Source organism: Epinephelus fuscoguttatus, linkage group LG8, assembly GCF_011397635.1.
Source record: "Epinephelus fuscoguttatus linkage group LG8, E.fuscoguttatus.final_Chr_v1".
NCBI classification, from domain to species: domain Eukaryota; kingdom Metazoa; phylum Chordata; class Actinopteri; order Perciformes; family Serranidae; genus Epinephelus; species Epinephelus fuscoguttatus.
This window is the reverse complement of record NC_064759.1, coordinates 31,185,510-31,209,929: the sequence shown is the minus strand read 5'-3', so window position 1 is coordinate 31,209,929 and position 24,420 is coordinate 31,185,510. Positions and strand designations below refer to the sequence as shown.

General features: G+C 41.3%; 1 protein-coding gene across 5 annotated transcripts in view; it reads right to left on the bottom strand.

Annotated features, from left to right (window-relative positions):
* The window catches only part of trak1a (trafficking protein, kinesin binding 1a), a 46,102-nt gene extending 22,022 nt beyond the window's left edge, over positions 1-24,080 (bottom strand). Inside the window, exons 1-2 of one of the 5 annotated variants that reach the window (XM_049583522.1) lie at positions 23,861-24,080; positions 12,274-12,468 (exon numbers count right to left, since the gene is read on the bottom strand). Coding sequence is in view for 4 of the 5 variants with exons in the window: in XM_049583519.1 (XP_049439476.1) it covers positions 2,058-2,271 (214 nt within the window). In the remaining variant the exon portion in view is untranslated. Of the gene's footprint in view, positions 1-2,057; positions 2,566-8,738; positions 9,596-12,273; positions 12,469-16,165; positions 16,387-23,860 lie in introns of those variants that run through there. The other 4 variants (XM_049583523.1, XM_049583520.1, XM_049583521.1 and 1 more) reach the window with 4 other exon arrangements.
* Between the last annotated feature and the right edge of the window lie 340 nt (positions 24,081-24,420).

The following is a 24,420-nucleotide window of genomic DNA, read 5'->3' as shown; positions in this document are numbered from 1 at the left end:
TGTTTACCATGCTCAACATCTTAGTTTAGCATGTTAGCATGCTGGCATTTGCTAAATAGCACCAGAACCCCTTAGTTTTGCAAGTATATGGCCATGATACAGACACACACAGTGAAGCCACACAGACATGACCATGCAAAAACAAACTAACAGAAAAACATCCATACACATAACCTTCTCTCCTGGGTGACCTGTTAGGGCACAGAGTGTTGCCCAGGGAACGAACCAGCATGGTAACAGCCAGGAAACATGCATACATTATGTTTACGTGCAAGACACATACACACAACAATGCATCACTTGTATCTGTTTGCTATCTGACCTCTAATGAGATTGTACACTTGATAGCACAAAGTGCAGCCTGTTTACCTGTCACATTGTCTGTATGTGTGTGTGTGTGTGTGTGTGTGTGTGTGTGTGTGTGTGTGTATCTGGTTTCTTTCTATAGAACCTCATGCTGATTTATTTCCATGGTAACCCTCCGCCCAAGTTGGATCAATAAGGGTCCAACTAAAAATAATTAATGGATGCTTATATGCCACTGGAGAGCTTTGATAGTGACAGTGGACATTTTACTTCACCTCTACTTGTTGCTGTGTAAACATAATGTGCAGACAGAAGGAATCAGGTTGATTCCATAAAATCCAGTAATTCCCTGCTCTTCAAAGTAATGCAATATTCTCTTACTGATTTATGTTAGTACTCCACTTTGGTCATAAATGGGTGGTGAAGGAAAAAGTGAAGACCGGTTAGAGGAGGAAGATGTAGGTTACGTAAAAGGATGTGTAACTTAATATTGGAATGTGATCTGGATGTTTTCTTGGTGTTTTATACGAGGAGCTTGTAACTGAAGACTGATGCACTCACTCACCGTCTCTCCCTCTCTTTCTTTTTGTGTCAGGAGGACGATGAAGTTAGTTTAATTCAAAAGCACCCGTGCAGATCACAACAGGTGAACTATATGGGTTCTGCCTTTACAAATAAGTTTAATAACTCAGAGTCCTGAGTTGAAATGTAATTACTCAATAAAGGACCTATTAGCAAACTCTTGGTTGTCTGCAGGGGGGCTGATGGAGCCAAACATCTGGAGTTCTGGCTACCCTGTTGCTACTGGGCAACAGACAACACAACGGTTCAAGGACAGCAAACTAACACCAAGACAACGGACAGAAAGGAGCTTGTTATTCTAATCAATATCCCAAATACAGCCTGGTTTTCAAAATGGACTGTCAATATGTAATAAAATGCAAGTATGTACCATTGAGTACCATTTCCTTATTGGACCCATGTTGATATTGACCCTTATTGCCACTATAAAACCATGTTTATGCCACAGTAACCTCTGTGTCTCATGCACTGACCCAAATACTTCTTACAAATACTACAAAGTGACCCAATCATGTTTTCCTTTCTTCTATTCATGCATATTTTGTGATAAAATCTCACTTTAGCAGTTTATTTTCAGTCGACCAAATACTGAAGAGTCCTCCGTTGTACCTGCATGAGACTGCACCTGTAGTTTGTATACACATCTCTCAAAATGCTCGTCCTTCTGTGTCATCATCAGCCCCTGTCTCTCTCTGTCTTTCAGCTGTCTTTCTAACCATGCCTGTAAACAATTCAGAATAGTAACTCAACCCTGAAATGAATCCCACAGTAATTAAACTCGAGCTAAATACTAAGCAAGAATCTTTGTGCATTTTTAAACAAATTGTGGTACTTGGTTTTGAAGTGACAGCTGGGATAAAGAGCCAAGCCCATATTTGAACATGTCAAAACAGCATGCACAAGCTGTGCTGAGAACAGCTACCTGAGGTAGTGCACCTGCAGCACATAGCCACAGCCCACAGGAGACAGTAAACCATTTAAAGGGTTACACAGGTATCTTGTAATTCCTTTCACAATCTACATAGCTTCATAACAAATTAATTAAGACTGAAAATAACTCACTACGAAGGTCAGACACATTGAGCAAGCTAGCACAAAGACTACAGAGAACCAAGAGGAACAGCACAATAGAGATGATGCCCTCGATTACTAAGCAGACCACAAACTACCTTCACACAGAACCTGTTGCTCTTCATCCATCTCCTCTTCCTCCTCCTGATCTGTGTTTCCATGACTGGGAAGACAGACATACTCTTCCTCATCCTCCTCTTCCTCCTGCTCCATGCTCCCATGACTGGGTAGACAAAGAAATTCCTCATCCTCCTCTGGCTGGCTGGAGTACTCCAGCTCGTCCCCAGTACCAGCAGCTGAGAGCAGAGCCATCGTCCACTCCGGCACTAAGGCTATCTACTAAACCACAAAGCCTGCAGGTGCAATGCCATGTCTCCTACCTGCGCTGTGTGCATTTGTGGGTGTGGGTGTGTGTTTTAATCTTGAATCAATACCTAATCTGTGTGTGCCTAGATGTGAAAGTCCACATCTAACAAAGTGTTTGTTCCAAAGAGGACAGTAGGTGTGCATAAAATGTGTCTCTCTAAACACTCCATTGTACATCACTGGCAAGGTCTGTCTGTGTTTATCTGTCGAGTGCCATACAGTGTCTGCTGAGTGAGTTTCTAAAAGTGTGTGTGTCATTTGTCCCCTGAGGAAGCTCTGCGAGAAAACCAGATAACCTGACTCCTCCCCGTCTCCTCTGTGACTGGTGAGTAAATGGCCTACTCCACTTTAATGCAGACAGGGGGTTGGACACGGACATGTACTACAGAGGAGGCTGCCCATTAGCCTTTAAAGTCACAAAACTAGGTTAAAATAGATTTAACACAACAGATGAGCGCATTAATAGTAATCTGCGATATTTATCTTTAACCCTATAATCCTCAACCTGTTGACCCATTTCAACATTTTCCACTTAAATGGTCGGAATGGTTTAGGCTGGCACCAACAGCAGCCAATCAGGGCTGAGAGAGACACCTGTTTCTCAGGTGAACTTCAAGTCCAGTGGTAGCATGTCATTTTACACCCCCCCCCCACAAGTGAAAGTAACTTGGTACAGTCCTGGCAAGGCCTCTATGGTGACAATAGGGCAAAGCAAACAATAACAGACCTGCACCTGTTTCCAGGGTGTGCCAGTCACAGCAAAACCTTTATCGGTGAATGTTTTTACAAATATTTCACCTCCCACCTGTATCATCAGGTGAGATTTATGGGCCAGCAAACTTAATCGGGGCTAAAAGGCTGAAGCCCCATCAAATGAATAATGGGATATTCAAAGCTTTTACAATATGCACCATACTGTCAAGTCATGACGACAGACAAACATCTATAAAATGGACAGTTTAAGCATTTTTCCTCCCCCCAATTACTCTTGAATAAAAAAATAAACAATCATTTATTGTGTGCAGAAAAATATAATTACCATACAATTCCTATAATAGATATAGAAGCCTAAATAGAATGGTGCAGGAACACCCACATTTTTTAGTGGGTCAAGCAGGAAGTTAATGACATATCTTATGTCGTAGAACAAAATGTGAAAGTATCTTAAGCTTGTGTAAACCACAGTCCTTACCTCAGGCATCTAAGTAAAAACCCATTCCGGGAACCCATTGACAAAAGGACGAGGGAACCAGAAGTGCTAAAATGCCAACACATTTCCTGGAGAGTTCTGGCAGGAACCATTTCCAGATCAGAAGCAGCCGTTACACAGGCAGGGTTCTGAGTAGGGGTGGCAATCACTAGAGGCACCACGACATGATAATTTTTTAAAATGTGTTGTGATAAAGTATATTGCGATTTACTACCTTTTATCAACTGCAAATTTTGTCTCCAAAGGAAAACTTTGTCATCATCCGTTTTATCTAAGAAAATAAAGTTTTTATTTCAGTTTTCATTTTTATTGCAGCAAATGTATCTGTATGTGTATGTATGTAGTGGACTGAAAAAGCAATTGATTTTATTATTCCAGTAGGCTACTAAAAGTTGAATTAGTATTCATGAGATCTATAATATACATGATAAAAAAAAATCAATACTCGACACAATATCACCACGAAAAAATATTGCAATACTATGCTGCTCCGATTTTTCCCCTCATCCTTAGTTCTTAGAGAGTACACTTATCTTTATGCTCTCAGAGTTTAAAACCAAATCCTAGACCTGCTAGCCAAGAGTGCACACTGTCAACCACTGAGCTAAACTGAAGTGATGAGAAAATGGGCTTTTCTTTCTCAGGAGACTATGAATAGATCTTAAAGCTCTAAATCCATATATATCCATATATACTGAATACAGAAAAAGCTTTTAAAACCACTGCCCTGAAAACTGGCGCAAAAAGACTGTTACTATCAACTTTAAATGCAAGAAAAGACTGGCCGGACCATGCAGCACCTTCAGTAGGAGCTTATGGAAAATGGACACAAAATGAAGAGTTCAATGTCAAACTTTAAACCTGTATCCACAAGCCAGTCTCCCTGACAGTCAACTTTAAATATATGGAACCATGAGTTGAGTCTTTGTAACGGTTTCACAAACACCATTGAGTATCATCCTGCATGCTGGTCTACGTACATTTTAATAAACTGTAAGAAATGTTACTGTTTTTGAGAATTATTACCATAATACACCTTCATATTGTCAAGACTTTGGCTTTCACATGCATAATGACAAAAGAAATGTATGTTGGAGTCACATGTCTATTTAAGATGAGCCAGTCCAACCAACAGGACCCAATCTTTTATAAATGAATATGGGACGCATCAAAGCAACCCAATTTTCTGCTCATTAGTCACTGCTCAAGTGTTATAATTACTGTAATTGGTCTAGAAAACTGATGCCAGCTCAGTACCGTCCTGCATGCTTGAGTAACTCCGCTCAATGGTCCTATGGATGCAATGCTGCAGGCAACAAAGGAGTCCTGGACAAACACCGCTCAGGGCTTCAACGTACTGTTTTCCCTCTCCCATTGCTTTTCTGGTCACATTCACTCTTTCCACTCCACTTGGTTTTCCGTTGTCCCTTTCATACACTCTCCCAGTTCTCACCTAAATTGTTTGAAATGTCTCTGTTGACATGCTTTGTACAACTGTCTGGGAGAAAATTACAAAATTTGACAAGCTATTTCGACAAACAACATTTTTGACAGTTACATTAACAAATCCACCCATCTTAAACGAGATTGTCTGATATGGCCCAAGGCTTTACATCCCTCTTCTTTTGTCCTTCAGACCTCTTGGATTCCTATTCAGTGTTTTGGCACAGAAACTGTAGGAACATTACCAACAGAGCAGCAAAAGCTAGGGAACTACTATCCGTCCTGCTTGCTGACTGAGTTGCTGAAATACAGTGACAAAACTTCCAAGATCGGGTAATTCTTCCGGTGAACAGTTTGGACTTCTAAAGAAAATGCAAACTCATGTGATGTAGGGGAGATGTTTACAATTTGGAAGCTATAACCTTTATACACTCAAAAACAATTAATTTGTGCTGGTTTCTGAAACCAAATTAAACGCTGACATAAAAATCCATGTTTTGTCTCCCAGCTTCATTCTTGTTTCCTATAATTATCCTCCCCGTCACATCCCCAGTGGAAGAATTGTCTGCCCTCTTTCTCAGCCTTTCTCTGCCCTGGTTGCCCTCCACCCATCCAGCCATTTGTTTTGAAGACTGCTGAAAGTGCCAATGAATGTTTGGCCGGCTGCTATCGACAAGGGTGGCTTAGAGCAGCATGCAAATCATTTGGGCTAAATATAAGCCAACCTACTTCCCCATCCCTCCCATGCGTACCTCAGAATAACACCAAACCAGCTGCTTTCTATTTCTGCCTCCACACTTCACAAGAAGATTTATCAAAGACCCGCCCCCCCCAACCCCCCTCGCCATTTGGTTATTTGATCATTTCAGCATCGTTTTACAGTTATAAAATCTGTTGTCAGTGTGTAGCAGGAACAGGCTGTTTCAAATAAGTCGAATTACCAAGGACTGGAAATCAAACCTGGGCTAGCTGCCTCGGCTAAATACTATTGCAGACGTTTAAGCTGCACAGCTCACATCAAGGAGGTGCTGAGCTGTCTCCAACTGTTATGTAAGAATCTCCACAGAGCATCCCTGCCACAAATGCATAATATAGTGCACATAACAACTAATAGATCACACTCTCTCCCACAGAATGCACAGATCTGTTCTACCAAAAGATACTACTATCAAATTCACAGAAATGCACCTGTGTCCAGCCAAATGGAAAGCAATTATCGCAAGTTATAGCTGCATTGAGTGAAATGGATTACATAGCACAATAGTACATGGAGCATAACGAAGCTGCCTCACGATACAACAAGAGACAGACACAGACAGCAGTAGAAAGGTGTACCGGGAGAGGAGGCAGGAAGAGCCAGAGACAGTGCCAAGAGGCTGGTAATAAACCAAGCTCTGCTATAGCCTGCTGTTAGTCACAGCTGTCACATGACCAGGCTCCATCAGTCCCCCCACATGTCCTGACTGTGTGTGTGTGTGTGTGTGTGTGTGTGTGTGTGTGTGTATCAATCTGTAGAATCATTATCCACACAGGTTACATACTGCTGGTCTGCTAGACAACACAACAGGCTCTCATAAGAAACTGGAGTACATTACATAATGCACATCTCTGCACCAAATTGTACCATTAATGAGCAAATTTACAGATTTGCAGCGATCTTTTATTCATTATACTTATTCATTCATTCATTATTGTTTATGATGTTGTTGTTTTTCTTGACATAAGTGGGGTTTTCAGTTTTGTTTTGGGGACTAGTCATTATTTATAAGCGCAAAGCAGGTGGTACAAAATGAAATAAGTTTTTAATTACTGGGGATGGACTTTTGTTTTTTTATTTCAGGTTAAGGGAGGGACATACAACTTTAAAGGTTGTATTCTGTCATAATTTTAACTACGCTGTAATCCCCCAAATTGCCAGTGGGTTTGAAAGGCATGCTTTCTCTAAAAATTGCCAAGAATACATAATTCATCAAAGCCGCAACTCTAAAAACAGAAATCATCTGTCGATTTTTAAATTTCCAACAGTACTTGAACATATCATGTGCAACAATTGCTCCTGTATGGAAACAAACCAAATCTAATCTTAAAATAGTGTTATTTAAAATTTTGCCCACTCACCAGATCATATATATATATATATATATATATATATAAATAAAAACAAAAAAATAATTATGCACTCAGGATTTCATTTACAACTTTTAACTTTCAATTATCAAAGGATAAGTTCTTAAATCTAATATCAGCCGCCTTGTCAAGTTACTGATATAATTCTGGCCGCTGCTGCCACTGTTACGTGCGTTAAGCTATGATTTATTTGGAAAAACAGTCATTATATGCGCATGTTGCTAATGGTGGTGTGCACGCTGTGATGTGTGTGTGTGTGTGTGTGTGTGTGTGTGTGCAGGCATGTATTTTGATTGATTTGTAGGCTTATGAAATGTCGTTGGTTATTTATGGTGGAGCAAGGGTCATGTGTTTTCCCCAGTCACCCAGGGAGGCTCAAGGAAAAATATTTGTAGCTATGGGAGGGTCAGGATATAACAAAGTCACACCCCAACCTCACCCCTTCCCTGATAAACCACCAACGGTACCTTAGCTAATCCAGAGTCCTAACAAACTGACATTAACATGTCATGCCCTGATATTAAGTTTATTACACTGATCTCACTGTCTCTCGACAAACTGTGATTCCTTTCTCTCAGCACCTTTGTCACATAGACAGTCCACCAGCTGCCAAGATCTTTATGATGATCTTTATTTCTTCTCACAGTAAACTGTTTGTTACCTGTGACTTCCCTGATTCTCTACAGGTCAGCTGGTATCTCCCTTGTTCTCAGCTGCTGTGATAAGAAGGTAGCTGACATCAGCACAAACAACCCTCTTATTCTGATTCAAAACCTGCAAACAGGAATCACATCCATCCCCATTTGTAATTCCTACACCCACAGCTAGACATATAAGCCACTCTGTGGCTCTATTTTAGAAGCCACACTGACTCAGCTACCACAGGGCACCTGTTACAACACCTTCTGTATGCCTGCTGTAGCTACAGCTTTAATGCTGCTGTGTTTGTCCTTAATGTTACATCATTATTTTCTTGTGTCGTGAGTGGCACTCCACAAGGTCACATTCTCTGGACAGTCTTTGATGGCGACTAGCAGAAAGAAATCAGTTTAGTCTGACTCCATTGGGGGGTTAGCTAAAGGCCTGTTATCTTTTTTGAACTTAAGTAGCTTATAATCCACTTTTGTTCTCATACGTTGGGAGTATGTGTCTGCCTATTGACCAGGCTTAATCCCATCACCACCTCTCTTCATGTTAACCTCAGCCTGTGTGTCAGCATGGGACACATTATACAACCTGGCCAGTGGTTATCAAACAGTGTTACAACATACACACATCAAAAATATCACTTCACATCTATGAACGCAGAATTTTGAAATCCCAAACTTACCTACCAGGAAGTACTTTCAACCATAAAGTCTGTTTCAGTTTCTTTATTGCTGTGATCTGGATCTAATGAACTAAGCAGCTCACTTGTTGTGTCAGTGTAGTTTCTAGACAGCTTGTGTCTACCTCTGGTACCATCAGAATATCACAGAAGTTACACTAAAGCCATCACTGTTGTGTTAGGATATCTCAGTTCAACTATCCAACACAAAGTACCATGTCTACATAGCCAGTAACATCAGAGGTATAAGTGGTTTGCGTCAGCTCTTCAAGAACTAGGTGTCAATGCGTGAAACCATCGTCTTACCATCAGTACACTCCTCATAGTACCAGTCCAGTTCATAGTAGTCTGCCTTGACAAACCTCCGACCTCTGACCTGGCCTCGTCTGTTCATCCTCACTGCTCTGACAGACAGCTGTGTTGTTTCCAACGTCCCAGCATACTTAGCCGTAACATCTCTGGCAAATCCAATGTCCCAGCATGCTTTGAGACAACCATTTGACCCTGGGATCTTCCTAGTTACTGATATTGTCCGTTACTCAGTCAGTCAGTGGCCAGTTCTGCTATCCCAGCATGCTTAGCAGTTACCAGCTGGCACACAGTCATTAATGGTGACAGTCTGCCCATTCTCATCATATGTCCTTTCTGTCCCACACTCATTAAGAGCAAACTGTCAAGTTAATATGCTCCATATCTGTGATGGTGCCAGTGCCGTTTCTGCGTGTCATCCCCCAGAACTGTTACTTGCGTCATCGCTTGTCAGCAGACAAAAACATTGTCACTTTATCATCCATTTGTCCATTGTTAAATCCCCACTGTTTCAGCAAAATGTGTCAGTTGTAATCTGACATTTTCTGTTAGTCTGTCCTGTCTCTTTATCCTTTGGTCTCTATCTGTCTTCTATCTTCTCTGTCCATTAGTTTTCCTCAGTCCCTCAAAAGCTTCAGCAAACGTGCCAGCTTCTATCCTCTCACGTCTCCATCCATTTATAGCTTTCTGTCAATTCATCTTCCTGTGCTCCCGGCAGTCTGTCCTCTGGCCGAGTCTCCCTGAGGTCATATTATACCAGTTGTCTTCTCTTTTGTAACATTCCTTGCTCAGTGACAGCACTAGATCTACACATGGACCCACCGCATCTCTGACAATGACTCAATAAACACAGAGCATCAGCGAGTGAGAGAGAGCGAGCAGCAGCAGTCACGGGTTTTGCAGCAGAAATGATGATAACTATGACACAGTGGGGTGGGCGGTGTTTGAGGATGCCTATCAGCCAATCTGAGGGGAGAGTATCACTAGCTTGCTCCCGCCCTCCATTTGTATGTAAGCGTCGCCCCCCTCCTCTCCTCTACTTTGTCCTTCTGTGAGGTTGCTATAGTAACAGGCTCATGCTCCAAGGCCTGACGCTGAGCGGCGTAGCATGTGAAAGCAGGAAAGCAGTGCAGTGTTGGAAGAGGTGACGTGGCTTGCCAAAAATGAATGGGCATTCAAGGATTGGTCATTTTATCTGGGGAGGGCTAAAAAATAAGCACGTGCATTGTGCATGGCAGACAGAACAATGATGTTTCATCAGGGCAAAAGCAAAATGCAAAATACGATCATTTCAATGACAATAGGAGCTCAATTCAATGTCAACCAGCCTGAAAATGCTAACAGAGACCGCCACGATGCATATGATGGAAATAGCTCTGCACACTCTCATACTTGCAGAATTAAGCTAACACAAGGCCACAACCAGAAGCTATCAGGCTAAAGGCAGACTCACAGCTGATGCTTACAGGGAGTCAGTTGGCTTTAATAATATGCCTTTAACACAATTCCTGCTAATAAAGTGACTTGCACACTGTTAAATGATAATGTGACATATAATTGCTCTACATTTTATGTGTGTGATACAGTGACGTCACATCACCTCCATAACAGATTCAGTTACAGGTCATTATTTGTCACTATGTATAGGAATACATACTGTTTATGGTCACTACTGGATAACAATGACATATCTCCATGTTTTGTAATTACAGTAATAAACCATATACAATAAAAATGATCATTAAAAGGTATACTATGCAGGATTGTTGGGTAGTGTCCTCAAACACACTGGCAAAAGTGAACCCCAGACTCATTGTCATTTGGCGTTCTGTCTCATTATATTTGCATATTTTATGCACTGTGTCTCCTGGATGTCTGCTGCTTACAGTCTGGCACCTGGCTGCTACCTTTCTAAAAGCCCAAACCTCACCTGAGTGCTGTGAGAGTACACGCCCATAAATGTCTCAACACACGCAAGAGAATAAGAAGAAAATAAGAAAATGCAGGCAGACGGCTGAGATTCTGCAGAAAAATGCACCAACACACACTTCTATAGGGCCATAAGTGATGACTGAGAGGCTTACATCTGTGTTTGACTATATATTATTTTTTTTGGAAGATCAGGTTTTCAGTTGCTACACCAAAAAAAAAGAAAGAACGAAGACTAAAAGCAGGAACAGTACTGTCCATATAAATACCTTATAACTAGGAGGGCTATGAGAACATCTATCAATGAAACAACCTGTCTCCTCTGTGTAGTGAGATGTGGGTGTGATGTCATTATCATGTCCTCATGCAGCAGGTTGGACAGTTGAGTTAAGATGAATATTAGACAGGACACACAACTGTATAAATATATGTATAAATAATATCGCCATATGGCTAATTCAAGATGGTTAAGAGGAATAATATCCATAAACAGCTTTATGACCAGGATGAAACCAATATGACCCGCCCCTCCTCATTCACGGCCCCCAGGGTGTCAATACCCGGCCATCTGTTTGAAACAATAATGAGAAGCAACATGCCTCCAGGGTGAGGATCACTGGGAAAAATATTTGGATAATACAGGTGATAATAAAGCACTGCATTAATATCAAAACACCCCTTGCAGAATATCTCATACTGCTTCTTATGTAACATGACCTTGTCATTATCTCTTAGCAGGGCTAGCTGTGATGAATGTCAGGGCCAAAGTGACCGTGTCAGTGCGGGGCAACAAGGTGAAGTTACAGTTTACAGTTAAACCTATTTATAAAACGCTTGATCTATTTTTAGACTCCGTTTTTTACCCTGAGTCACTTTACAAGCAGACGTGAATTACAACTGAATTATTGATGGTGAAAAAACCCACTTTGCATTCCCTCGGTTTGTCGTGTGCCGCACGTGTTTTATGTGAGCGTGTGTGTGTGTTTAGTTGCCTCCAATTGTGTGCAAGTGGGTGTGTGTGGTTTACAGCTGGTGCGGCCATCAACCACAAGGCAGCTCTTAGTTTGATAAGACGAGAGCAGACACATGCATATATACACAACAGAGGGCTGAGTGCAAGAGGGAGCAAAACATCAACCAGCAGAGAGACAGAGAGAGAGACACAGCGAGTATGTTTGTTGTGGCAACCATGGTCAGCTGTTGCACCAGCACTGATGGGCAGATAGCCATCTGTCTGTCTGTCTCTGTGATTCCTGCTCACTCAAGGTTAGAATAAATCTGAAATCTCTCACCTCTCAGTCTTAAATCCTCAATGTCATTCACCAATAACACTTTCCTACAGGTTAAATCTAGAAATCTACTTGTGTCACCAGGCAGACAGAAGTTTGGCATCAAGAGTATTAAGATGGCAGTTATGGGAAATATTGACACCTGTATGTTGGCTATAATGATGATAATACAGTATTTGAGAGGGGGGCAGTAATACTGGGCACGATGAGTCATCTGATGTGGAATTACTAAACACTTAAAATGCTGGGGTCTGGACAGAGTTACATTTTTGAATTAGAAAATCAGATTCTTCATTAGCATGTGATGAACTTACGGAAGTATTTGAGGGTCTCCTCTATTTGTTCAGTAGTCAGGTCGAGGGCAGAGACGGGATCCACCAGTGGCGTGTGCAGCCAGTCATCTTGGTCGTAGCCGAAGATGGTGTCGGCCCTCAGCTTGTAGACTGGCAGCTGTTCCTCCAATAAGCTGATAATCTCAAGCTCCGGCAAATCAGTACTGTTACACACATCTGCGCAGCGAGAAAGACAGACACTGTTCAGTATTTGCTCTTTTCTGTGACAAAACTTTTTTTGAAAATCATGATGAATAGGCAGTGTGAAAAGGTATTATTATCTTCAGCAGGAATGATGATTCATGATTGGCAGAGTGCCAAATGTCATCACTGGGTTTTTGTAACAGTTTCTCTCCTCATTTATAATCAGTCCCAACAAAACATGTGAACAGTCCATCAGAGCTGAAAGTATAGGATGCCCTCTAGTGGTGAAAAGAGGATCGAACAACCACTCCTTGCATCTAATGTGCAGCACTAACAAACGGAGACCACCTGAAGAGCAGGTTCATTTGTGTCAGAATGCTCAGTTAAATTAATCAAATGCTCAGTTGGATTTGGGGCTGTACAGTTCATACCCTTTTGGTAAGACAGACTGCAGCAAATTAAAATAGAATTCTGTGTGTTGTGTCACAACCTTATCTGTTAGTGGCTACAATAATGCAACCCTAGCCCATGGTTTTAGTCCCATCAGGCAAACATTCTCAGATAATATTCACTACACAGTAACTGTACATTTCAAGTGATCAAATAAACAGCAAACATGGCAGCAAAACCGGTCTACAGAGTCTGTGCATCTCCTTAGCAAAGTCAACAGCAGCCTCCCACTGAAAACCACTGAGTCAACCAGAGAGTCACATTTGTGTGCTGCTGTGGAAAACTAAGTAATCTTACCTAAGCTTTCAGCTATGTGCCTCTCTGTTAACACACCACTTTAGTGTGCTATTAAACAGAGCATTCATTTAGGGTCTCTGAGTACACATTCTTACTGTTCACACACAGAGTTAAGGTTTCGGTCACTTATTTCTTTACAGAAATGTTGAATTAAGAAGCTCCTGGTTAGACAGAATGAGCATAGACATGGAAAGAGAATTAACATACAGTAAAAAATAATGTCCTTTGTTTCCCCTTCTCCCTCTATTTCTGTCTGTGTCGCTCTCCTCTGCTGTCCGTCTCTCCCTCTGTCTGTCTGTCTCTCTAACAATGCTGTCTCTTACAGTTTGCTAATCCAGACTGAATGACGGACTGTGCTGAAAAAGGGGGAAACACACACACACACACACACACACACACACACACACACACACACACACACACATAACAACAGCTGGGGAATCATTCAGCAAGCACAGCCAATGAGGTTTCAACACAGAAGTAAGTACTGAACTGCAGTTCCTGCTAGTGCTGATAAAAAAAAAGGGACATTTTAACATTAATTGAGGTTTTTACTTATTTGCTGAGAATAGTGTGAGGAGTCTTTGGCTGTTCATTCATTTGGTTTGAATCTTCCTTTACATTATCACTCTTTTTGCTAGTCAAAATATACAGCAAACCTTTTAAGCCATCTTTTTGTGTGTTTCATTCTCATGTATTTGATCTTTTTTCCTCAGTCTTATAACAATGCATGGAATCAGTGTCTGCCTTCTGGATAACACAACTTGAGTGTTAAATCCCAAACCTTTAGACCTGAAACAAAATCAGTACATTTTGAGGATAATAAGGATAATAAGCCAGATCTCTGTTTCAACTAACTGCCCCTGTGAAGCCACGAGTCTTATTAAGTTTAATGTCAACTCTCTGGATGTTTTAACTCATCTTAAAATTGTTTGACTGAAACTCCAAATGGATTTGAATAATCTTTGCACAAATGATCCTGATGGGGATGTTACTGGTCGGAATCAAACAAGTTCTCCTCTGCTCTGATATGAAATATGACCAAAGCACTACAGCTATTAGTATGAGTCCTGATAGGATGTCGAAGAGGATAATTATAGCACAAACCCCTCTATACTGTTTATGCTGACAAAAGGTCAATGGAGACAGCAAAAGTGTGTTTGTCCCTGTCTGTGTTTATTTGGTCAAACAAACATTGCAATTTCTCTTTCTGTCAAATCAACAGAGGCAGCCTGTATGAATTATCTAGTTTTTATTTAGCTGGTGATTATTTTCAATTATGAAATGGAAACTGTGTCTCTAAAACAGTTGCAAAGAGTGCAAAAAAAAGTAAACAAGGACTGTCCAAAGTACAAAGCAAACAAACTGTATGCATGTGGTGTGTGTTGTTGACTCGTTCTCCTTTGAGACCATGACCTGTGTCACATTGTATCAAACACAGTTCACCAGTAATGAGCAACTCAAGGGCTACTTTTTATCTTGTAGAGGTGTAGTAACAGTATTTACTTATTTTCTACTCTTAATTCCGAATCAATGCATTAAAGGAGCACATTGTAGAAACCAATTTAAGTTTTGACTTCATTAAGACTTTCAGTTTAGATTTGTGATCAATCACTGTTGACACATGACCGGAGGAGTTCAAGTTCAATATTCAAATGTAAAAATAGACTGCTGGCCCAAAGAACACAACCTAAAGGGTTGTGCCGACCTTACTGTAGCAGCAGCTAGAAGTCACCAGATAAAGACAGTTCAAGTTCAAGTGTAAGAATAGGCCACTGTCAGATTGAGCAATAAACACACCAACATGGACAAAGGACACAGAGTCAGAAGGGCATAAATACTGACAGACAAGTGTCAAAATCAAGATCAGGTCAGTCTGCAAGCTGGGATACACTGGTAATATTTACACAGATCCAAAAACAGAATTCAGAGGTCTAGCAGATCTAGCAGAGGTGCAGGACTGGTAAAAGTGGCAAAGTCGCAATTTAAAAAATACTCTGTTACACATAAAAGTCCTGCTTTACAAACCTTACTAAAGTAAAAGTGCTCTTAACACCCCAAAATGGGCTCTGTCAGTGGTACTTTTTCATGATACTAGTGTATTATTATCATTTCATGCAAGCAGCATTTAAACATTGTAGCCGACTAAGGTAGAGCTAATTTTAGTCATTTTATAGTCTGCCGTGTGACTTACTTTATTGTATAATGACTGGATCGTTTTTTATAGGATCATTATAGGTTTTTTAAACCCTATCTGTGAAGACAATTGTAACTACAGCTGTCAGATCAATGTAGTGGAGCACAAAGTACACCCCTGGAGTAAATGTACTTACAGTAGCTACTTTACATAATTGCAAAAGAAACAACGTGTTAAAATATATATGCTCACTGCCTTACTAACAGTTGACCCCACACAAGTACCAACACTGCACATATACTATGACTACCTGTAGTATCACTGGACTGAGACCCCAAATTAGATCACCAAAGATCAGATGGTTTAAATCCTATTGCAACACCTCGTATGTCCAACATGGCTGCCTACTGTAAACTATTAAGGTTCAGAAGTGCTACTTGTGGCAGAGAGATGATTAAAGCGCCAAGTTGACCTTTCTACAATACAGTCATTGTAGACTTTTGCCCTTTTAAAACAAATCCTTGAACTTACAATGTAGGGTGTAAAGTTTTATATTTTTCACACCTATGAACAGACTTACAGTGTAGGCTTGAAAATACAAACAGTTAACTCGTGAGGGTAGATCCCTGAAGCTGCCTTAACAATGCAAGTCCAAACAGCTGATTCACAGACAGGCAGAGAGACGGACAGAAAGAGGCAAACAAACATAATAAAGATAAAGAGATAGAGAGAGCAAGACAAGCTCTATCTCACACTATCTATCCAAATATTAGCCAGACTCGTCTGAAACTTGACTAGAAAACAAACGAAATTGGCAGAAACCCATGCTGTGCACAGCGTACTCACTCATGGTGCCTGAAGCCCGACAACCACCAACTCTCCTGCCCTCCAATCACATTTTCCAGTGGACCAGGAGAGGGCAAGGTCAAGAAATAACACGGAGAGGAGAGAGAGAGAGAGAAAGCGTTGGGAGGGTGAGAGACAGGAAGAACAAGAGAGAGGGTGCTAAAAGTTTTGGAGGACGGCACTGGGTGTAAGAGACAGAAAGATAGGAAAAGAGGGAGGGAGGAGTGAAGAGGAGAGAGCAGAGACCAGAGCCAAACTGGTTCGTCATGCCTGACATGCCAATGACGATATCCACATGGACCGCCCCGCGGCTTTCTCTGCCCCCTCTCTCTCTCTCTCTCTTCCTCTGACAGCCAACAAAACCAGCTGGACTCTTCCTTCGAGTTGTACTAACAAAACTCTCTCTCTCTTCCTATCCTGCCTCAGTACAAACACACTGCAGCTAACGGCAAGCCTGAAGCTGTTCTTGTTGTTTTACCATTTGTCAACATTTAACTCTTGAATGGGGAGACACAGACCTGATGAAAGATACTATGCACTGAGTGCAAAATCATTCTTAACTGCCAGAGCAACAGGTTTAGCATGAAGCAGATTTAGGTCCGTTCAGCAGTAATCATGGCGTGTACAACACGAGCAAAGCTGCAGCAGAACAACTGCCAAAACCCCACTCACTGTGTTTTATATGTAATCCTACAGATGCCAGCGTGTTTGGCACTGAATGGCACCTGATATGAGTACATTTGTTTTTAAGCTTGTGTATAAATGTCTTGACTAATAGCTAAACTAATCTGTTTCTAATTACTAGTTACAACACTTCCCGTTTTGAGTGGTTAGGGTGCTTCAAAAGTAGTTTACACATAAAAAGTAGAACAAAAAATCAATGATCAAAAGGTTTTAATTTAGAAGTGTTTATATGAATTTTTGGAAACTATTCTGAATGGAAGAGAGACAACATGACTTAATTTACTCTGAAAATTGGCATTGATGAATTTTTTAATCACTCTCTCTGGGGTATTCAGATACTTGGTGGATTCCTGAAGATGTTTTCATTGTGTCCATTTCATTTAGAAACACTTTTTGATTTAAAGTGATATAATGTATTAACTACAGACCATCTTGCAATGGTATCAAATTGACCACAATGCAGTGATCTGCAAGTTAAAATGAATGTGGGCCAGGGGTGAAAAGTGGGGTGGCCAGTGGCCCCTTCCCCACTTCCTACCCAGATACTTCCAGCCCCTATGCTCGGACACACTCCCATCTTTAAAGTGAGCTACACACTATCTACACACTACTGTATCTTGCATGGTTGTGACACTGTTGACAAAATCTGTACAGAGACAAACAGACATATAAACTTGGCAAAATACTCGAGCTATGATTGGCGTCACCTGGACCACATTTCCCCATGGCTTTACACGCACACACACGATGAAAACAATACCAGCTGTTGTGAAATTGTTGTGGCTGGTAAAGATCATATTTTGGACACTCTAAATTCAGCACTGTATAAGCAGGTCCATGTTGCTTTTGAGACTCTCAGTGCACCTCTCATGACAAACGTAAATAAAAACAATGGCCAGACTGTAAACTATAATCTTCTAATACTTAGAACCAGTTCCCTCCTTTGGACCCATTGCACCAAATACTTCAGTGCGGTTCTCATGGAGCTGTAGCACAACCCTGTCCAGAATTAGACTGGGCAACAGTTGAAAGCTGCCGCCGGTCACAGAGGGTAAGCACATGAACTACAGGAGAGTACGTCAAGGTGGTCAGATATCACTGGCAGCCTACAAGAGCTACGTGCGTGAAGCTGTACTATGGTGCTAAAATGTCTGACTCCAGTATGTGTGTGTGTATCGTTGTTGTATATAATAGCTTGTTCAAAAACAATAACCACTTATCCTAGAGTCAGAGTGGATGTCCAGTTCTATTGCAGCTGTAGTTTTCAATTATAATAAATCTGACCACCATTTTAAAGATAACTCAACTTTAAAGAGAATGACAAATACCAAGTGATTATTTTCTAGTATTAGCTGGGCATTCAGTTGCCCAATAACTTACACCACCCAAATAGAACAGACAATTATCTTCTCTGTTTCTGAAAACTGCATTACAAAACTTGCCAAAAACATTGCTATTAGATCAACAATTACAAAACAAACCTACAGAGATAGTGTACATGTGATTTCAGTATTTTATGATGTTTCAAGATATGGTTCGGTGTTGGTTTTGACAATCAAGTGTGGACAAAGATTTAAGTGAATCTGACCGATTGACCTCATCCAAAAAATGATACAAAATCACTTCAACATTCAGATTTTCTGCATATTTGTGTAAGCTGGTGTTTGTGATTGGTTATTATTTAAAATATAGGAGTAACGCACTCCAAGTAACATACCCAACGCTGATCACTGGCAGTCGATTTGATTAAAGAAAACAAGTGTCTCACACTCTGGCTCCATATACATTTCTTTTATTTTGATGATGTTTTGGTCTTTGGGTCCTCTTGAAGATCAGCAATCAATAAAACTGACTGTTGCTCCTGAAGAAGGCCCAAAGACCAAAGCATCATCTAAATAAAAGAAATGCATAAGGAGCCAGAGTGTGTGACTTTTGTTTTCTGTGATTGGTTGTTTAATGATTTTCAAGCTGAACATGTGGGGAGGGGTCATTATAAATATAAACGGAATATCAGAGAGAGATAGTTTTATTGGAGGGATTTATGGTATCTAATAAGTCGAGCTTACCAATAAAAGTAACATAACATATTTTTGTATGACAATACAAGAGGAGAATAAATGTTTAAAATGGAAGATAATATGAGAACTGGCAGAAAAGTTGCAATAAAATGCTTCTGTTGTGTAACATAAGATACAAGAGCTGTAAACAATCAAGTACTGTAAGAAGGTGCGGACATGACAGGACATGTGGCTGTATCAGATATGTAAACATGCATCGTCACATGCCAACAACACCCCTTTCATGAGGCTGAAAAAATGAGCCTGAATAACAAAGAAAGAAAACAAGCAAGAACTGTGCACCTCTTTGTCTGTGTTTCTGTTTGAGGGCAAAATCAATCTGGCTTCATTTTCACAAACTCTGTCACCAAAATCAATTTTCAATCTTATATTCAGATGCAAAGGATCAACCAGTAAATAATTTCATTATTATTATGCAGCAGGGCAGAATTGTTTCTGCAATAATGCAACTAATGCAGCCAGTTCAGCCTGTTCTGTCAAGTAAGGAGCACGCCAGTCTCCTTGCTGTCTGTTCTACATTAGATGATTCAGACCTTTTATGTACAAAAAACACTGTATCCATGGCAACACTGTCAGATGTGGCATACATCTGACGAACCCCAAGTTCATTCAAAATCCTACAAAATGACAACACTCGCAGACGGCCTGCAACAGCTCACAGAAGCTATTTTCTCCACCCATCACTGGGTCAACACAGGTTCACTCCCATGCTACCTGGCTCCTGTCTGTCTGTGTGTGTATGTGAGTGTGATATTGCAAACAGTGAGCAGGAACCGAGCTCTGGTCTGAACATTACAGCACAATGGATGTTTTCACATGCCGTGATTTGATCAGAGTCAGGAAGCAGACTCAGCACTTTGGATTCTACTCCGTTTGACCACTTACGTAACATTGCCTCTGTCTCACTCAAAGTGCTCTGTCCTCTGTCTGCCTGGTTGCTCCTGATCGCTCCCTCCTCACCAAGCACCCCATAATTTCCCAGTTACTCAACTCTTTACATCACTGCTGGCTGGTAACCACGGAGAATTAACCTCACACTCAGGAACTGCCCCATGGCAATGAGCTGCTCTATTCAGCTCTTTGTGTTCATTCATCCTCTAGACTTGGTGAAATTACACACACACACACACACACACACACACACACACACACACACACACACACACACACACACACACACACACACACACAAACTTTCTCTTGGCGAGGAAGTATTCAACTAGTGATTTAGGCAGGAAGATGTGACAGACAGAGAAGGATGAGAGAGAGACAGAAGCAAATGAGACAAAAAGAACTTTAAAAGCAACAGATAATAATGAAAAGTTTTTATGGTAATGTATGATACCAGCAGATGGCAGCACTGACCTGACTTGCTCAACATCTCTGCCCTTGAAAGACACATGACTACAGTGATAATAGCCCAGCATGTCATCATTTCACCATCTGATTTTGCAAAAAACAAGTGTTACACTGTTTGCTGTTGCACTAACAGGTTGCCAGTCTGTTTCTGTTCAGTTTGTTTGACAAAGCTGAAATTCAGATGTGATTTTTTTTTCCTTTGACACAGTCAAATACAAATCTTTAGAGCTCAGAACATTGAAATAGAATATTACATTAAAACAAAGATGAAAGATGAACAATGTTAAGATTTGAAACAACAAGCAATGCTTGTGAACCAAGAATTTAAATATCATTTCAGCACCAGAGAAAGAAAAAAGTTCTTGAACCAGTTCTGCAATGTTATTCTTTTCCCAGAAATATTAAAAGTTTTATATTCTTCAACACTAACAAATAACAGTTTACACTATAATACAACACAAACAAGTTTCCTGCAAAACTTCTCAGACACTTTTTAAACAAAAATTGAATTAATATACTAAAATAAGCTTTGCAGGGCTACTCTAATAAACTACAATACAGCACACTATACTGCACCATGCAGTGTTTCTTTTACTTTGTCCACCTCCAACTTACCTAGGCATGTTTGAGCATCATGCATCAAGGCTATTAAACAGAGGCGTGGACACAGGTCATATCACATCACATTATTGGAGTACAACACATTCTGTTCCAGTGTGGTCTGCACTTGCCAAAAGGCTCAATGGCTGGCACACTTTCATAGAACATGTGGATGCATTTGCAGTCACACACCATAAGCAAATGCCTTCTATCTGACAATATTCCATTGGATATTGGCTGCCATCCATTCAAGCATACCCAAAAAGTTCTGACAGGCTGAGTGCACCCAAACAGCACCTGAGCAGACACCACCCTTATCTAGTGCCGTCTACTGTGACCCATCAACATTGCAGCTCCAGTTACACTGCACATGTGTCATACCCCATAGCTGCCATGGTGTCAAAGACTGTGTCCCAGCCTACATTTAACAGCCTTGGCATGCATTAGGAAGCAGCCATTATCGCACCGATCCAGTGACTATAAAAAAAGTTAGTGCCCCCTTCCAGTGCAGTGACATCAAATCTTCAAGATACACACAACATTCAGCAAATTATTCTCCTGAAGAAGCTCTGGTGTTCTGTTGCTCAAAATAAAGCTAAAATCAACCATAGCATGATAGCACTGAAGCACAATGAGGTTCCCTACTACTATTTGTAGTAAGTAAGCAGCAACCACCACCACAGCTGAGAGGTGAAGCTAAGATGCATATATTAAGATGCAGTTCTGCTTCCAAGATGTCTCCCGGTGATACCCCAGTTCTTGAACCAGTTCCTTTCAGGAGCCTTGGACCTTGGTTGTATCTAGCGAACCAGCCTGCGTTTCTACCAGCTTTGAGCGGAACCATTATAATCAAGGAGAAGTAATCAACAGAGGGCAAAACAGAAGTAAACAGCAGTAGCAAAATGGCAGATCGCATAATAAGCTGTGAGCTTTTGGTACAGATATTTAGTTTTAATGAGATCACTGCTGCTACTTTCTTTCCATTTTCTCACTTGACATCTCCACTGTTGTCTTTTTCATCCTCCCTTCCCAGTCTGTAGAATATGACACACCCACTGATAGTGCCACAGTTCACACTTTAGGTGAAGAAAAATCTACTATTTTTGGTGCCAGCTAAGTCCCATCTTTCTGGGTTCGGACCCATTTTATTTTTGGTTTATATACTCTGAATGGTTCAAAATTAAATGTGGAAACTGGAACTGAACCTGTTCCAAGTTGGTGGAAAAGAAGTATGAGTGAAGACAGTAAACCAAGACATTGTACCAATTGCAGTAAGGGTCGAGTTCCAGCTCTGTGGGATTACCATGTGTGCAAACCTTGGCTGTGGTTGGACTGAACATCAATGATGTCTCCAACCTGGAGACAACGAGACAGGAAATCCAGGTGATCTGGTTTCATCGGATTGGGGAATCAATAACTCTAAACTGCCTGTAGCTGTGAATGGTAATCTATCTGTATGTGTTAGCCCTGTGATAAACTGATGACCTCTCCAGAGTGTATCCTGCCCCTTGCTCAGTGTATACTGAGGTAGGCTCCAGCGCTGTAGGACCAAGCTGGAAGATAAGCTGGTTTGCAAACTCAGTACATGGATGATGAACAAAAGAGCCAAGTTTCTATGTGCTCAATGTGAGAGACTCCATCAGAAGCTCCAGATTTCTTAATGCCTTGCTCTGTAGCTGTTACAGGGTAGAGGATGAAGGGTGCTCAAATAATACAAGGAACCTAGGACATGGTCAAGGGTGGGGCGGTGTGTGCTATAGGAAGTTACAGGAGAGGCCTTTTCCTGTTTTTTGTGTGTGTAAGAAACTGCCATAGTCTCAATCACTGCTCAGCTGACTCTATAGTCTGGTGCTGTACAAGTGCTTGGCAAACCCTATAGCCTTGTTGAAGTGGCTTTTGGCCAGGTTGTATCAAGCTTCCTTTCCCTTCCTCTGGGCCCCATTTCCTTACTGTCCCTCAGGGTCCTAAGCTCCCTGTTAAACAGTGGCTTAGTGCTGCTGCATTTAACAGTTGTCTTTAGAAGTTTCCTCACAAGTGTCACAAACTGGCTCAGAGTATGTGACAAGAAGGGAGTCCACACAGGTTAACGACCCTCCCATGTCAGCTAGCTGCCTGATAAGACTGGCTGAAACATTCTCAAAGACATTGGGAGGGGCAACACACAAGAGATACAAGATGGTGTGCTGGACTCATCAGTAAGTGTCATGGCCATGTTTTGTACGGTCTCAGCTCTGCCTGGTGCTCTGGAGTCATAATATTATGATTCTAAAAGATGTGTCTGTCCTCAGTGATTGTTTCTGGGACAATCTAGACTGCTGAGAGATTAGGACTGCAAGAAAAAAATGAGAATCAATATCCATTAATCTTTTATCACTTCAGTTGTTATAAGTGTCTGCCAGATACTTGGTCCAGACAGGCTCATGCAGACTGCAGAGAGACAGAAGATGGGCCACAGCACAGCTAAACTGTGACCACTGGAGACGAGACATTAGTGTCCCTCAGCTCCCTCGGAGAGAAGGATAAGAGAAAAAGAGAGGGGGAGATGAGTGAAAGAGTTGACAGAGAGAGTCCACTGGGAGCTCCTCTCACATGCTGGCTTATACACAGAGCTGAAGTCCCCTGGAGCTGCTTTATTGACAGGATGTGACATTAGAAAAGGGTCACACAGAGGGACAGTTTCTCACAGCTCCACATGCCTCATTCTTACCACCACACGCCATCTTTCTCAGACCACGATATTCCTCCCAGCTTATTTCAAAACCATCATGGATGGTGGGTTTTATTAGTGTACTTTAATTGGATTAAATTCTGATGAAGAAAGTCTTTGATATGTATCTTTTATTGAGTCAGACAATGCAACCAGATGGAAGCATTTTTGACAGTTATCTAGTCATCTTGTGCTGACTCAACCCTGCCAAATGGATTCCAGTAAATTTTGTCTACCTATGGTTATAACGTATGCATGCAACATTACCAGTAATGGTCTCTGCATCTCTGTAGGTGGCTGTGAACTCCTGGAGTGCAGCCGGCAGACTCCCTTCACTGACATACTCCTCCTCTTCCTCCTCTTCACCGGCAAATCGAAGCCCTGGGTAATGAAGTTGCACTGTGTGTTCTGAAGACTTTTTAGGGGGCGGGGCAGAGGAGCAGGAACAGGTGCGGGGAGGCGAAGTCTTCGGGTCCAGCTTGGCGCTGAGTGGTTACCGATTTAAAACACGACCAGCCATGGACAAAACTTGGACTTGCCAAAAGAGGAATGGGACAAAACCAAATTAGATTTGTCTCAAGTGCATTATTGGAATGGAGCAGATAAGACTGGTCAGGATGTCTCGAGCACAGGACAGGTGGGAGTCCGAGAACCAGAGCCACACACGAGGATGTACAGAGGTTATTCACAGCATCTGGAAGAGGAAGAGGAGAGACAGCAAAAGACAAAAAAAGACTTAGTTTGCATTTTTTTAATCAATTGACAATAAGTGTAACATAAGTTTATCATGTACAAACATGTTCCTGTCTAATGACAGAACAGAAACA